The sequence below is a fragment of the Gigantopelta aegis genome, chromosome 2 (assembly GCF_016097555.1).
Source record: "Gigantopelta aegis isolate Gae_Host chromosome 2, Gae_host_genome, whole genome shotgun sequence".
Classification (NCBI taxonomy): domain Eukaryota; kingdom Metazoa; phylum Mollusca; class Gastropoda; order Neomphalida; family Peltospiridae; genus Gigantopelta; species Gigantopelta aegis.
Genome location: NC_054700.1, coordinates 10869642 through 10887116, shown reverse-complemented (window position 1 = coordinate 10887116; position 17475 = coordinate 10869642). Strand labels below are relative to the sequence as shown.

General features: G+C 36.2%; 2 protein-coding genes across 4 annotated transcripts in view; one reads left to right on the top strand and one right to left on the bottom strand.

The window, feature by feature from the left end:
* LOC121376769 (U3 small nucleolar RNA-associated protein 15 homolog) overlaps positions 1–11973 on the bottom strand; it is a 110518-nt gene extending 98545 nt beyond the window's left edge. Inside the window, exons 1-2 of the mRNA XM_041504545.1 lie at positions 11820–11973; positions 9892–9984 (exon numbers count right to left, since the gene is read on the bottom strand). Coding sequence (XP_041360479.1) covers positions 9892–9984; positions 11820–11912 — 186 coding nt within the window. The 5' untranslated portion in view covers positions 11913–11973. The remainder of the gene's footprint in view (positions 1–9891; positions 9985–11819) is intronic.
* Positions 11974–12121: 148 nt separating this feature from the next.
* Positions 12122–17475, top strand: part of LOC121381114 (AT-rich interactive domain-containing protein 3C-like) — a 121078-nt gene continuing 115724 nt past the window's right edge. For 2 of the 3 annotated variants that reach the window (XM_041510253.1, XM_041510234.1), the window contains exons 1-2: positions 12122–12311; positions 12908–13510. In XM_041510253.1, the coding sequence (XP_041366187.1) occupies positions 12276–12311; positions 12908–13510 (639 nt within the window). In that variant the 5' untranslated portion in view covers positions 12122–12275. The remainder of the gene's footprint in view (positions 12312–12907; positions 13511–17475) is intronic. The other variant, XM_041510243.1, reaches the window with a different exon arrangement.

Sequence of the window (17475 nt, the reverse complement as noted above, 5' to 3'; positions counted from 1 at the left end):
GTGCATATAAAAGATCCCTTGCTGCCAATTGAAAAAGAGTAGTCCATGAAATGGCGACAAGTGGGTTTCCTCCTTCAATATCTGTGTGGTCCGTAACCATATGCCTGACACCATATAACCGTAAATAAAATGTGTTGAGTGCATCGTTAAATAAAACATTTCTTTCCTTCCAATGGCCTGAGAATTAAACAGTGTCTCACAGCCAAACTGGAAGTGCCTTATTTTGCACGTTTCTAATTGGTCATATTAAAAAATGACTCCTGAAAGTTGTTTTATTACAAAAAACATGAAACCATTTTCGCTTCTTTATTTTGAATGGGTTCTGTTGTGTTATATTATTACACTTGTTAAAAGTATGACCTGTTGCCCTGCCATCTGCCAATAATGCCCTAAAGAAATTCAAGACCTGCATGGTTAAGCTTCATAACCTTTGTCATTCCTTTTCCTTCAGGTTCCCTCCTCTTATTACTGCAAACACTTTAATAGTGACGATATAGTGAAGTGTTGAATTTCATGACAGACGTCTCAAAAACTAAATTTCAAATATCAATCAGAATACTTAAGATCACAACACATCTACAAAGTTTCAAAAACTTTGTTTTAGAGATCTTGCTTCCAAGACTTGGAGACTTTGTTTCTGAAATGCAAAGGCCATGGTATGTGCTATCCTATCTGTGGGATAGTGCATATAAAAGATCTTTTGCTATTAATTGAAAAATGTAGCCGGTTTCCTCTCTAGGACTATATGTCAGAATTACCAAATGTTTGACATCCAATAGCTGATGATTAGTGGCTTAATGTGCTCTAGTGGTGTCATTAAACAAAACAAACTTTTTTATTTGTTTCCGAAATGAGTCTCTGAAGATAAGGCAATGTCCTATTATGAGAGAGAAGTCTCCAAAACAAAATATCAAATACCATGAAAATACTTAAACAATATACACGTGGCTGGTCATACAAATGTTTTTGGTTAGGCCATCGGTCTACAGGCTGGTAGGTACTGGGTTCGGATCCCAGTCAAGGCATGGGATTTTTAATCCAAATACTGACTCCAAACCCTGAGTGAGTGCTCTGCAAGGCTTCATGGGTAGGTGTAAACCACTTGCACCGACCAGTAATCCACTAGTTCAACAAAGGCCATGGTTTGTGCTATCCTGCCTGTGGGAAGCGCAAATAAAAGATCCCTTGCTGCCTGTCATAAAAGAGTATGACCATGACCATGTTTGATGTCCAATAGCCGATGATAAGATAAAAAAATCAATGTGTTCTAGTGGCATTGTTAAATAAAACAAACAAACTTTTTTTATATAAATGTTTAACGACACCTCAACACCAAAATACATATTGGGTGTCTAACAAATGTAAGTACATCAATATAACAGTGCTCATATTTTTAAATATGAAAAGGTTTTGTTTTTGTTTGTTTGTTCATTAGTAGTAAGGGATTTTTTATATGCAATTCAGCACCATCTCATAGACAGGATAGCACATACCACGGCTTTTGATATACCAGTCATGGCATATTAGCTGGAGCAAGAAATAGAAAATAAAAAGGACACTTATTCATATTATTATCTGACACTCGCCTTATTTCCTGCCAAAATCAGGGTCATTGCTAGGATTTTCGGTCGTGTGTGTGTGTGTGTGTGTGTGTGTGTGTGTGTGTGTGTGTGTTTTATTATTCAGATGAATTCTTGGAAGGAACAAGACACTTGGGGGTCCAGTGGCATTCCACCAGGAAATGTGTAAATCTAGAGGCTCTGAAATACCATTTTGCAGCCATTTCAAGGAGGTTGCATATTTAAAATGTCAATATCAATAACCTGAAAAACAAACTGTGGGTGGCAACTGTTCCCCCACCCCCGCTATATACAGTCCTGAAAATATTGCAACACTATTAGCGTACGATGGAATGATAACACTGGTCTAGAAACTTAAACAGGGCTCACCCTGTACATTGTTAAATCAGCCAACAGCTAATTTTTATACAAAATGGCTATAACATTTAGTGTTTGTCTAATAAAACACACTATAAATTATAACCAAGGGGTGGGATTTAACTGAGTTGGTTGCGTGCTTGTCTGAGGTGCATATGTCGTAGGATCAAACCACCTTGATGGATCCATTCAACTGATTAGTTTTTACTCATTCCAACCAGTGAACAACTGGTCAAAGGCAGTGGTATGTGTTACCTTGTCAGTGGGATAGTGCATATAAAAGATCCCTTGCTGCTAATCGGAAAGAGTAGCCCATGACGTGGTGACAGCGGGTTCTCTCTCCATATTTGTGTGGTCCTTAACCATATGTCTAATGCCATATAACCGTAATTAAAATGTGTTGAGTGCGTCGTTAAATAAAACATTTCTTTCTTTCCAATAGCAAATGATTCATTGATTGATCAATGTGCTCTAGTGGTGTCCTTAAACGAAATAAACATTAAAATTTCCAAATTTTCAATAATTTTCAAGGAAATGCTCTACGTATCTGAAAATTTACTAAAACAAAATTTGTTCCAATGTAAGCCTTGCTTAAAGGCATATTGTCACAGACCACTGACCTATTTAATGGTCTAACAAAGTATTACTTGAACAAAAATAATTCGATTTGTCCCTAAATGTACTTTATTCAACCATCTTCATAACCACCATACTCCATTTATTAATGGTATTTTGTAAAAATAATTGAATTATGGCAATGGTCCATAATTCAAAAACTAAAATTGCCGAGAGGGTTGGCATGGATTTCACTCCATCATGGTTCAGTTAAGGTGATGCGATAGCTGGATTTGGTTTCCAACAATTAATGTAATTTTTATTTATTATCCATTTTTAGAGTAATAAAGGTCCTAAAATCTATGACAGTATGCCTTTAATACTCCTGTTAAATACACATTTAGCCGCACTGGTAAAATCATGGACTGAATAACATGGTCAAAAAAAGGAGAAAAAAAAGGAGTATCATATAACATAAATAATGCAGCTGAAGAGAAAAATCATTTACGATTGAAAAGAATGCCATGAAACAATTAACAATGAAAGCCAGCAGCCATGAGAAATCAAATCATAACTGTGCAGTCGACCATGCTGTGACATCACACTTATTTCGCCCATATCATATATAATAATTTTAATCAAATGAAACAAGGAGATTTTTTCCCCCTTGAAATCCACAAAAGAAAAGCGACGCCGGATGAAAAAGTGACAACTCGCCTCACTCCTTGTTAATTTCACACCCTTTTTATATTTCAGATCTGTTTAGAGTTTTCGACGAGAACGGGTAAATTTCATTTACAGATGTTTTGGGAATAAGATCCTATTTACTTTCAATCAAGGCTGCCAGCCGCGTCTCCACAATTAGATGCAATTAACAGAAAGTAGGCCACGGAAGATGGAGAAAAAAACCCTGAAGAAAGAACAAATCCAGTACTTTTATTTATTTCCTGACAGTAAATTGTTGAATTAGGAAAATATGCATGAATGTTCATTGATGGAAAGGAACCGACAAAAGGTTGCTTAGTGGCAACACATTGTTTAGGGGTGGGATCTACATGTAGCTCAGTGGTTAGAGTGCTTAACTGAGGTGCCTGGGTCGAAGCATCAAATCACCATAGACTAGTCGGGGTGGGATGTAGCTCAGTGGTTAGTGTGCTTAACTGAGGTGCCTGGGTCGAAGCATCAAATCACCATAGACTAGTCGGGGCGCTCGCTTGATGCACAGTTCGTCTAGGATCGATCCTCGTGGACGGACCCATCGGGCTATTTCTTGTTCCAGCCAGTGCTCTACAACTGGTGTAACAAAGGCCGTGGTATGTACTATCTTGTCTGTGGGATGGTGCATATAAAAGATCTCTTGCTGCTAATCGGAAAGAGTAGCCCATGAAGTGGTGACAGTGGGTTTCCTCTCTCAATATTTGTGTGGTCCTTAACCATATGTCTGATACCACATAACCGTATGTTTGCGTTGAAAGTATGTTGCCAGTGTGTTTTGGATAGATTCTTCTATTAAATACTTGCGGGATGTCACTTGAACTTTGTAAATCTATATGAAAGAAATGTGAATAATGTAGTCTTGATCAGAATATTTCAACATGTATTAATTTGTCAATCAAGTTTTGGGCTCTGATTTTGTTCATTTGCCACGTGATGTTGATAACTTATCAAATGTCCATAATGTTTTTGTCATTAACTATATGTACATACAGTGGCGTAGGAAGGTGCCAAAAAGGGGGGGGGGGCACACACATACATGCTGCTACTGGATCAAGAAAAGTGGGGGCTCCCCCTCCCCCCCCCCCCTTCCTATGCCAGTGATATTAAAATATTGCTAAACAAAAGTATACTTTCTATAGGCTGGCGGACTAGTAGAAATTCTGGCGGGCTAGTAAATTTTAGTTGGTTCTGGACCAGTGGGCTAGTGAAAATTTTGCCAGATTATTTTCAAAATGCAAAACCTATAGCTATTTTCCCACAACATATTGATTATTACACCATTTTTCTCTCTCCAAATTGAAATAAAATTTGCAAACTGTTTTTAAAATTCGCAATTGGTGAATTTGGCAAGACGCAAAGCTAACCGTGAAAATGTCCTATATTTGGCCTTTCATAGGCCGTTATTTCGCACCCTGTATACACGTAACATGCTCCTAATGATGCCAAGATCAAGGATAGCTCTGGGTGAGCAAACAATTTTGCCAAATTATCTATAAAACTTAAAAAATTTCAGAAACTGGGTTATTTTCTAAGAAAATATCAATTATTACATGTAATTTTTTCGCCAAATTAAAATACAATTCGCCAACTGTTTTTTTTAAATGTGCAATTGGCGAATTTGGCGAGTGCCAGAGGTAGCCATGAAGATACAGAGATACAGATATACAGTGGGTGGGTCTGAGTTCAATGCCAGTAAAACTACATTAATGTTGCAAGTCCCATCCTAATTTTAACAAGAGCACGCTTTCTGCAAGAGGGTAAAAACGGGTATGGCACAATACCCAAATCTGTTCGCATAGTTTATTTTTTTAAGTTAGCCTTTTGACACAATTAATTGCTCTTATCATTACTGTATGATTTTCTTAACCCTAACCGTAAACTTAACCTATTTTCTTTCTGGAAGAGGCCCCAGTTGACTGTGGTTGCATTCAATTCCATAGCACCATACCCAAAAATTTCTTTCTGGCAGAAACACTGAAGAGTACAGGTGAGGTACATGATACACCCATTATTTGTATCACAGTGACCTAATAGTTGTTCCTACATGAGAGGTCTGATGGTCCAGTATGCAAAGATATGTATGCAAGATATGATCCAGACAAGGATTTACTGTTATGTGCAGTAGACTGTGAAAAGTAGGTCACAGTGACCTAGTAATAGTACATGACACACCGCCATCCCAAGTTGGTCTTACATGTGAGGTTTGATGATCCTGTGTGCATCTATATGCAAGATATGGTCCGGACAAGGATTTACTGTTATGTGCAATAGACCGTGAAAAGTAGGTCACAGTGACCTAGTAATAGTACACGATACACTGCCATCCCAAGTGATCTATATGCAAGATATGGTCCGGACAAGGATTTACTATTATGTGCGGTAGACTATGAAAAGTAGGTCACAGTGACATAGTAATAGTACACAATACACTGCCATCCCAAGTGATCTATATGCAAGATATGGTCCGGACAAGGATTTACTATTATGTGCAGTAGACTATGAAAAGTAGGTCACGGTGACATAGTAATAGTACATGACACACACACCACTATCCCTACATGTGAGGTTTCCCAATGGTCATGTATGCATCTGTATGCAAGATATGATCAGGACAAGAAAAAGTTCACAGACACATACGGACGGACAACGCCATACCATAATACGACCCATCATAGACGGGCGTATAAAAATCTGTGCTGGTGTCATTAAATAATAGTCAACTGTATGTACACTAACATACCCAAAACCTGACAAGAATTCAGTAGACTGGTACCTCGCTATCTCACACTTACTAATAATTACCAACAGTCAGTGTCCGATACCAAAAGTTTGCTTGTTTTGTTTAATGACACCACTAGAGCTCATTGATATATTAATCATCATCCAATGGTCAAGCCAATTGGGCTATTTCTCGCTCCAGCCAGTGCACCACGACTGGTATATCAAAAGCCGTGGTATGTGTTATCCTGTCTGTGGGATGGTGCATATAAAAGATCCCTTGCTGCTAATCTAAAAGAGTAGCCCATGAAGAGGTGACAGCGGGTTTCCTCTCTCAATATCTGTGTGGTCCGATTACCAACAGTCAGTGTCCGATACCAAAAGTTTGCTTGTTTTGTTTAATGACACCACTAGAGCTCATTGATATATTAATCATCATCCAATGGTCAAGCCAATTGGGCTATTTCTCGCTCCAGCCAGTGCACCACGACTGGTATATCAAAAGCCGTGGTATGTGTTATCCTGTCTGTGGGATGGTGCATATAAAAGATCCCTTGCTGCTAATCTAAAAGAGTAGCCCATGAAGAGGTGACAGCGGGTTTCCTCTCTCAATATCTGTGTGGTCCGTAACCATATATCCGACACCATATAACCGTAAATAAAATGTGTTAAGTGTGTGGTTAAATAAAAACATTTCCTTCCAATGGTCAACTGTATATATACACTAAAAAAAACCCTAACCTAACACGAATCCAGTAAACTGGTACTTCGCTATCTCATACTAACAATTACCAACATCCTATCGGTGTCCCAATACCAAAAGTTGGCTTGTTTTGTTTAATGACACCACTAGATCTCATTGATATATTAATCATCATTCAATGATCAACTGTATATATATACAATAAAAAAAAAAAAAAAAAACTTAACACAAATCCAGTAAACTGGTACCTCGCTATTTCACACTTACTAACAACTACCAACAGCCTATCAGTGTCTGATACCAAAAGTCTGCTTGTTTTGTTTAACAACACCACTAGAGCTCATTGATATATTATTAATCATCAGCCAATGGTCAAAAAACCCCAAACCTAACAAGAATCCAGTAACCTGGTACCTGGCTATCTCGTACTAACAATTACCAACAGCATATTAGTGTCTGAAACCAGTGCAGAAGTGGCAGTCTATTTAGATCAAGTGTCAGATATACAGTCCAAAGAGGAACATTCGGCAGATCAAATTATCCATGCACGTACATTGAAAATAAGTATAGGGGCGTGACATAGCTCAGAGGTAAAACACTTGCTGGAATTGATCCCTGTCGGTGTGAGCCCATAGGACAATTTCTTCTTCTAGCCAATGCTTCATGACTAGTATTTCAAAGGAGGGCGTGACATAGCCCAGTGGCACGCCTGACACATGGTCGGTCTAGGATCGATCCCCACCGGTGGGCCCGTTGGGCTATTTCTCGTTCCTGCCAGTACAGCACGACTGGTATATCAAAGGCTGTGGTATGTGATATCCTGTCTGTGGGATGGTGCATATAAAAGATCCCTTGCTACTAATAATAAAAATGTAGCAGGTTTCCACTCTATGACTGTGTCAAAATGACCATATGTTTAACATCCAGTAGCCGATGATTAATAAATCAATGTGCTCTAGTAGTGTCGTTAAACAAAACAAACCTTTTAGTATTTCAAAGGTTGTGGTAAGTACTATCCTGTCTGTGGGAAACCTTTTAGTATTTCAAAGATTGTGGTAAGTACTATCCTGTCTGTGGGAAACCTTTTAGTATTTCAAAGGTTGTGGTAAGTACTATCCTGTCTGTGGGATAGTGCACATAAAAGATCCCCTGCTACTAATTGAAAAATGTAGTGTGTTTACAGGGGTCGAATTTTACGCTATTCCACAAATAGTAAATTTCGAAACGGAATAGTAAAACAATTCTTCCAATATTCTGTCATGAAATTGAAAATAAAGCACGGAATACCGAAAATCGTCTGCGACTATTCCTCTTACGCTTTTTCTTCAGAACAAATCCTCACCCTACTAAGACCTTTTTCATGCACTTACTGGTACAAAATAAACGTCTTTTTTATTGAGACTAATGTTTGGAGTGAGTTTGTTTGTAATTCCATCTAGTATGCAGTAATGTATAGACTGGTATATAAACAATAAATTATTGTTCGTTACGCAATATTGTACAGGGCGATGTAGCAGTCAGGAAAACTAGTTGTACATTAATAATTGAAGGGATAGTACATTTTTAGACGGAATAGTGTTTTTTTAAATTCACTATTCCTTTGGGATAGTGGTAAAAAAATTAAATTTCAACCCCTGGTTTACTCTCTAATGTTTGACAACCAATGACCGATGATTAATAAATCAATGTGTTCTAGTGGTGTCTGTAAACAAAAACAAAGAAAGAAAGAAATGTTTTATTTAACGACGCACTCAACACATTTTATTTACGGTTATATGGCGTCAGACATATGGTTAAGGACCAAACCCGACTGGGATCCAAACCCAGTACCTACCAGCCTGTAGACCGATGGCCTAACCACGACGCCACCAAGTCCAGTAAAACAAAAACAAATTTTAACTTCAAAATGATATGGTACACTCAGGTTATATTCTGGGTAGGCCCATAAGAATGATACTTGAAGTGGGCCTAGGCATCATCTCCAGAACCCAAAGATTTGTTACTCTAATATTAATAGTAATACAGTGCAACGTAATATGCAAATTAAATGTGCAAATTATTTATTTAACAAAAAAAAAATTTCTAAAATATCACAAATATTGCAAAACTTGTCAAAAAAATTAATAAAAAAAAAAGTTTACAATATCATGATACAGATAAATTTAACAAAGTACCTACAGTGAATATTACTAATTTGGTGGTGGTGGTAGTGTGTGTGTGTGTGGGAGGGGGGATGGGTGTAAGTATTAAACTGCAATACATGTACAGTTTATGCTGAAGATGGAGGTTTTTTTTTTTCTTCTGGTTTTTTTGGAGGGGAGGGGAGGGGGGGGGTAGAGAGGAGTTCCCATTCATAAGTAATTGGTGTTAATAGTTGTAATAGGTAACATGGGTTATTTTATCATGTTTAACAGGTAACTTTTTCTAAACTGATGAAAATTGTTAGCATGTTTTTCTAAACAAACCATAAAGTATACCTAATGAGCCTAGCTGTTGTGTAAATAGACAAATTGATGAAACCTAATCTCAGAACACCTGATTCTTGCAATTTTTAGAAACCTATATAATATGTACCCCATTAAGACTAAAAATCAACAAATTCTTTGCATGGTTCTATTAAACAACAGATTGTTCAGGGCAATTCAAAATTCAAACACCCTCAGCACCCACACCCTGGGTCATCTTTAAAAAAAATTTGATTAAAATGTTTATTTAAATTAATTCTTAACTTTTTTTCACATTGCCATCAAAGAAGTCATTTCTAATTCTCGTCTTTTTTAAGTACTTCCTAATTTAGGCAAGATAAAAACACAGTCTTAAGATATTTTTGTAACAAACAGACAAATGAATACTAAATTCTGTTAAAAATACTGGTTAAATTATATAATGATTAGATATTGAAGCCTGGAATGGCAGACATGTTTTCATTGGTAATAAGTTTCCGTAAACACCACTATTATGTTGGGGTTTTTTTAGACCTCTTTTGTTCAAGTTTATTGGCCAAATCCCTCATTGCAGGGTGGCATTTAAAGACTTAATACATAGCGATATATGGCTTGAATGGCTTAAAGAACCATGCGATAAGATGTTTGTTTAAAAAAAATTGGAATTCATGCAACTGTGTCCTTTAATGTGGAGTGTGCCCCTAAAACAATAAGGGGCACAGAAAGATAAAGGGGTTGGCAAATATTGAAAGGTGGCGAGAAAATGTGAAAAGTCTGGACACTAAAAGTATCATAGTAGTCAGCAGTTGGCACATACCCTTGTGGAATTTGTCACAGCATAGTTGTATGGATCAACCGGACAAAACTCTACGTGTGTTATGGCGCCATACTCCTTCTTCGTTATCGGTACCTGAGAACAAAATAAAAACAAACAATTCAGATTTAAATACAGCAGAAATCCACATCCAATTTTTTTGTTTAAAGGAGCTATCTTTTCTATCCACCAGAGCTTCTAGAATTTTTACAAAATCCACTAGCCATGGGATCAGTGATTTTAACAATTTACTAGACACAATTAAAAATTCACTAGCCCTACTTTACTTAATACGATCCTACTAATAGTAATAATCGGATATGCTACATAAAGAGGAAAATAATGATTAAAACATTAAGACTGGGGGTGGGGGGGGGGGGGGGTGGGGGTTGGAGGCAGGATATTCTTATTTACAAAATACTTAAATGCAGTATTTAAAAAAAAAAAATTCACTAGCCATCGGGCATGGCAATATAGGTTATTTATTAGCCCAACATTGAATATCACTAGCCGTGGGATTGGGTGCCCTACCATAATCTAGAAGCCATGTATCCACACATGTATGTTTCATTCAATGTTATTGCATAATCTAGGCTAGGATTCGTACCTGGCATGGTGTACTACTGTTTACTAGAATGCTGTTTCTTTTGGATAATTCAGGGCTAGCTCTGAATCAGCAGAAAATGTTGCCAAATTATATATTAAACTTCCAAATTTTATAGATACCCAGTTATTTTGTAACAAAACATCAATTAATACTTGAAATTCTTTTGCCAAATTAAAAAATGTTTCGCCAATTGTTTTCAAAATTCGCAATTGGTGAATTTGCCAACTGCCAGAGCTGGCCCTGCAGATTCCTACATATAGACTATGTATCAGCATGATCACGTAAACATGTATTTTAAAGCGTATAGACATTGACCCTGTTCCACGAAAGATTAATAGCTGAGGTTAATTGTAGTGACTTATGGTACGTTTTATGGCTGGAACACATAACCATTATGACTATTCCACAAAACAATCTTACATACATGTATGATAGTCATAAGTGTCCATTTAACAACTTAAATATTCTGACCAAATTAGGTACGAAATGACTATGCCCCTAACCATATTTTATAACTTATTCTGTGTGATAAAGTAAATACACCACAAGAGCACATTGGTTTATTAAACATTGTCTATTGGATGTCAAACATTTCTTCCATCAGCAGCAAGGAATGTTTTATATACACTTTCCCACAGGCAGGGCAGCTTATACCACGACCTTTGATATACCAGTCGTGTCTGTACAATAAACAGGGCTTCTAGATTATGGTAGCCCCACTCCCATGGCTAGTGATATTCAGTGTTGGGCTAGTAAATAACTACTATTGCCATGCCCGATGGCTAGTAAAAAATTTTTAGTCAATGTTGCAGTTAAGACAACTTAACTTTAAGTCTATTTTGTAAATATGAATACCCTTCCCCAACCCCCACCCCCATTGTTAGTGTTTTTAAGCTCTATCTCCCTCTTTAGGTGACATAGCAGATAATTACTATTATTTAGTAAAATTGTATTAACTTAAAGTAAAGTACGGCTAGTGAATTTTTAATCATGGCTAGTTAAATATTTAAAATCGCTGATCCCATCACCCAGGTCCCATAGCTAGTGGATTTGATAAAAAAAAAAAAAAATCTAGAAGTCCTGATAAAGTAACTTTGTTGTTGAGAAAAATATGTAACTCTCGCCAGGTAATACTGGCGCACTTAGCAGTGTTACATAAAGGTCTGGTGGTGACAGTACTTTATCATCGTCACCATTAATAAACAGAATTTTGTAAACAAACTACACGTGTTGGAAGTTTTTCGTCAAACGTTCTATACTGTGGCTTTGTATTAAGTTATATAACATAGCTATTGAATGTGTGCACTAATGCTGTTACGTTTACCTCGAGGTTTTTCCAGTATAAATTATCAGGGGTTGTTTTCTCGCCGATTTGTACATATGATTTAATCACAGTTTTCTTGTAGGAGGATGCCATGTTTTATTAAGTCTTCGTATTACAGTTGGTTTTGGATCGTTCAACAAATCAAGCTTCACGCTGTCATAATCGAGGCTCGACTCGATTTCGCCAATAGATGGCGCTGTTCGCTGATTGTTTACTTCGGTCGTTTCCGCGTAAAGGGGCACTGACTCACGGAAACCACCGGTTATGTCCAGCAATGTTATTGGTCGATCACGTGCCTACTGCATAAATTAATATCATTGAATGACGGGATATGGGAAAGAGGGATTATTTGATAAAGTGTGCTACCAAAATTGGCCCCAGCACATCTAACGAGCTGAGGTCGAACGAACGACCCAAGTCGTTCTGTGAAGACTTACTTGCCAAAATCAAAGAGTTATGTCACAGACAGAACACAGCACTGACAGCATCATGGTAAGTGACATTTTATTGTGTGCACTTCTTGCCAAATAATTCGTCTGCTTGTAAGAAAATATTAAGATCGCTTTGTTTATTATTGCGATTTTAATATTAAAGGATGTTTATTTCTGGTGTTTAAACTAGATAAAATATTGATTTTGCAAATATTTTTTTCAGGATATTACTTGGAGTAACTTTTACTATTTATTTTCATTTTGTTTTTTATTGTTAAAGAAACTTTTTAAAAGTACTTACTGGAATACTAAATGTGTGCGTGTGGCGTTTGTGGGTGTGTGCGTGTGGTACGTGCACGCACGTGTGTGTGTATGTGTACGTGTGTGAATACGTGCGTATACTTCATATATTTAAAACATTGATTTTATTTTAAATAAATAATTTAGTAGAAATAAAATAACATAAAAAGAATACATAAAGTAAAAGTTGTTTTTTGTTTTTTTTTGGGGGGGGGGTATTGTTTGTTTATTTCTTTGCTTTTTGTTTTGTTTTGTTGTTTTTTTCTTTATGTAATATCTATACATGCATTATGTTTATGTCTTTAAATCATTTTTCTCGCAGATTATAATAAGATTATTTTTTTATATATATTTCAGGCAACTGAAACTCTCCGACAGAATTCTGAAAACATTCACCAGATACCAGAAAACATTCGTCATGAATCGGACATAGAATCGGATAATTTCAGCGAAAATGGAGAAGTTTGTGATTTGAGTGCCGATAAATTAGACCCAGCTGATCGCGAACTTTACGAGAAATTGAAACAGCAGGAACGAGAGGAGAGGGAGGAAATTGAAAAAGAACTCAAAGCCCACGAGGACGCCCTGGCGCGACACCAGGAGGAACTGAGGGCCCGGGAGAAGGAGCTGAGAATTGCCCAAGAAATAATGGTACAGAGAGAGAGGGAGATGCTGTCGAAACACACAGAGGAGTACCGGGCGCAGCTGGCCCACGCCCACGCCCAGGCGCTCTCCCTCTCACACATGGGACGCACCCCGTCCCCGAAAAACTTAAAGATAGACACCCACGCTGTGAGACCCGAGCTCCAAAGTCACAGCCCCTTTTCATCACAGCCCTCCCCCGACAGGTTTCCCCGTGTGCCCTCACATTCACTGTCATCCGGGGGGTCCCATTCGCCCCCCGACCCAGGAAGCGATGGGCGAGCGCATCACTGGACCTTTGAAGAACAGTTTAAACAGGTCAGTTCCAATCCATGCATCTAAACATACATTTTAAATAAATATATATATTAAAATAATAAATATAGACCTATATTTCCTCTTTTTTCTTAATTAAAACAATGAAATAGTAATGTATTGTATTTGTGATAACTGTGCGGTGTAGTCATTTTAAAGTACTGCACACATTTCACTACACAATGTACTTTATACTGTTTTCATAATTTAAAAAACATAATTTTTAAACATATACCTGTTTGTGATAGTTCAATTTCCACAGCTCTATACATTTTATTTAATAGGTTTACATTAGAACTAAGTCTTGTTTGAACAGCGTTGTATATTGATTTGATATCGATACAGATCATTCATTCATTCATTCGTATACCTTTGTGACCACCTAACAGTGGGTGCTATTGTTCGTTGTGGAGTGTTGTTAAACATTTATATTCGTTCATTCTCTGTGAACCGAATTTTACTAGTATAAAATAATAATATTTAATATTTCGATTTTGTTTTTACGAATACACTTTAATGGCGTATTATTTTATTAACGTGTAATAATGTTATATATGCAAATCTTTAAATTGCTTCAGCTGAATGAGATATAAAATGTTAATTTCTTTTGTATATATTGTCATTAATAAAAATGTATCAAAATTATTTTAAAATCACAAACGTAGACCTATATAGTATTTAAATGTTTAATAAATTAATTAAGTGGGGGGGGGGGGGGGGGGGGGAACCAGATATAATTAAGTGGGTTTTAATGTTACTATTATTTCTTACCTTTTTAATGCGACATTATATTAAATATTGCATAGTTTTAGGTTACGAGTTTTAAAATATATTAGTTATAGAGTGATGTAAAAGGAATATTAAATAAGTCTTTTTTAAACTATATGAATCTAGTTAAATAATATAAAGGACTGTGTTATTTAACCTTACTATGAACAAGTATTTATAAAGGTAGATTTTTAAACATGAATACGTCGCTATTTTCGGGGGGTTTCTTGTTCGCTGAAATTGCTATTCCATAAGCTCTAACTACAGAAAGCTAACATTTAGTTCCTTCTTACATTACAATTTACGAATGTTAAAGTTATATATTGAAGTGCGAAATGATATTGCTTACATAGTAAAATAACTGCAATATTAAACGTGTTGGGATCCACATAAAATGTAACTTCAGGAGTAGCTGCAGTGCCTATTATTCGTTATATATTATTTAATTAATTCTGAAACTGTAGGAAATTTTCATCGCTTTTCTTAAATATTAAAATGACAAATTCGTCTGTATACATATGTTTTTTTAGTGTTAATTATTACTTATATATAGTGTAACTACGTTAATATTTTATGTAGTAGGGGGCCTACAGAACAAAGACAAAATGCGGTTATTTTCCATACAACTTTTGTAGTTGTAGCCTACATATAATTTTAATATAATAACAAACACTTTTAATTAAAAATTGTGATTTAGTATTAATTTATATTGTTACGTAATTTTAAAAATAAATAATATGTCGAAGTTGTGCGACATTTAACGCAGAGCAACCCGTTATCGACAGGGTGCCAATTCCGACGTTGTTGAAGGCTCTCACCGCGAGGTAATATTGCGGTGGTGTTGATTACCTCCAAGACTAAGTACGGCCCCCTGGGCTACACGTGCACGGTGACCTGAACCCAAAACTACCACCGAGACACGTGCAGAAGCAATCGTAGTGTCCGCAAAAAAAACATTAATGTTTAAAAAAAATTTTTTTTTTTTAAAATGGCAGATCAAAGTTCTAATACTCTGTGATGGTAATTCGACGATGATCAAAGGCATCATGGATTTATTTTTATTGATTAAAAAAGAAAGATATTAATTTGTATCCCTGTAATAAACTGTAATATTCTACTACTCATATCTCACCCCAACTGTCCACTGGTCAATGCCTTCAGGTGATATTTGAAAGAATACATATTTGCATTAATTCAAACAAATAAACATATCAAAACTTTTAAGATTGGTTCTAATAATTAATACCTCTTTTACTTTGTTTAATTACTACTTTTTCCACTATAATAATTTCATTATGGTTACTGGTCTTATACCCCGTTGTGTTTTGTTTGTTTGGCTTGTAGACGAGGGGGTGGGGGGGGTGGGGGGTGTATTATTGTATTTTTGTGTAGGTTTTCAAAAAATATTATTATTATAAAAACACAATTATGGGGTGGGTGGGTGGGAGTGAAAATGTAATTCGTGATTCATTGCCTTGCTAAATAAATAGATGTTTGCGTTGGTTTTGTATAAATTTCTCTAGGACACTTCCTTGTATAAGGGTACGATTTTGGATAAATTATTGATTTTGTCAATTTGTTTTGTTGATTAAGAACACTTTTATTTCTTAACAGTTTCTGTTTATGCTTTAGTTGAAATAAACACACTTAATACGTATAATGACAACAAATATCTAAGCGATAATATATTAGGTTTTGGTTTGTTTTAATATTTTTTAATCCAAAATTATTTAAAATATCTTTACCAGTTTGTTGCTGGACTGTTGTATAGTACAAATAAAAGCTAAATTTATTTTAAATGAAACCAAAACTTACAAATATTTTTTTTTTTTAAACCCACCTATAAAATTCTGCCCTGTAGGCCTATTAGTATCAGTTATATTTAAACGTATAAACTGGTGAATTTTCTCAAAAACGTATGTTACAAATATTTAAAGACTGACATTCTCTACCTTGATTTTAACTACTAAGTGAGTGAGTCAGCAGGCCCGTAGAAATTCGAGTGGGGTGGGGTATATCTTTGAACACCCCCCCCCCCCAACAAAATAATAATAACTTTCAAAATAGCTGAAGAGTATAGCTTTTTTTTTCAAAAACCAAAATATGGGTTTCACGCCGCACAAAGATAAAATAACATTCTTGTGAGATTATCCTCCCCCCCCCCCCCCCCCCCACACACCACACACTTCACCCGCCCGCCCCCCCCCCCCCCCCCCCCCCCCCCCCCCCCCCCCCCCCCCCCCCCCCAAATATCGTTTCACCCCCCCCAACGGACTGGTCACTCAGTCAGTAGGTCAGAATTGTAATATATGTTAATTTGTTTGTCCTATTTTTTTAGGTTATAATTACATTTTATTTTCAACTCTTCTTTTTGAAAATTTAGCTCAAAGGTTTCACTTTTATTAGGTCAGTGAATTAATATTACATCGAATTTATTATTTGTCGTAACTTGCCCGTGTCCGCCACGCTCCAGAGCCTTCGTCGTTTGTCACAATTGAGGAGATCAAAGAATTATAAAACGAAATAAAAATGCACTAGATATTTGTTTGTTCTGTAATAAAAAATTTATTCATTGTTTTTCACCTTGCTGTCTGGGGAAGTTTAACGAGGTCTTTGTGAAACAGTCCGAAGAATAAAACACTTCATGTGTATATTAGCATTGTCCGTGTCGTTTTAGCGTTCTGTAAGAAAATGAAGAAAAATGTCAGATTAGCTGAAACTTTAATGAACCGCTTTCACATTCGTATCCCCAAACTGGCGAAACATCCTTTGAGCAAACCATAAGATATTGCTTGATGTCTCGTAGACAAAGAGGTTGAGTGAATTTGTTTAGTGTCTTCGTATCGATATGGTTAAAAATGTATGTAGAATTGCAACATGTATTCTTTGGATTAATATCATTGCTCATTTTGCCATGGCGTTGGCTGGCACGGGGCGGAGTGGGAATAAAACGGCTATCGATGGATCGTACATTCAATTCGATTTCTTCGAGTCAGGGGATTTAATGCTTTTGAAGTAAGCATTCAAGGATGGAGTATTTAACGTCTTCTGAATTGATGTAATTAAACAAAAGAAGTAAAGAACTCAAGCATAGCATAGAAGACGATTTTTGTTTTGTTAATGAAATAAAAATAAAATAATAAAAAAATTATACAAATAAATAATAAAAAAAGGAAATAAATGAATATTAAATAAATATA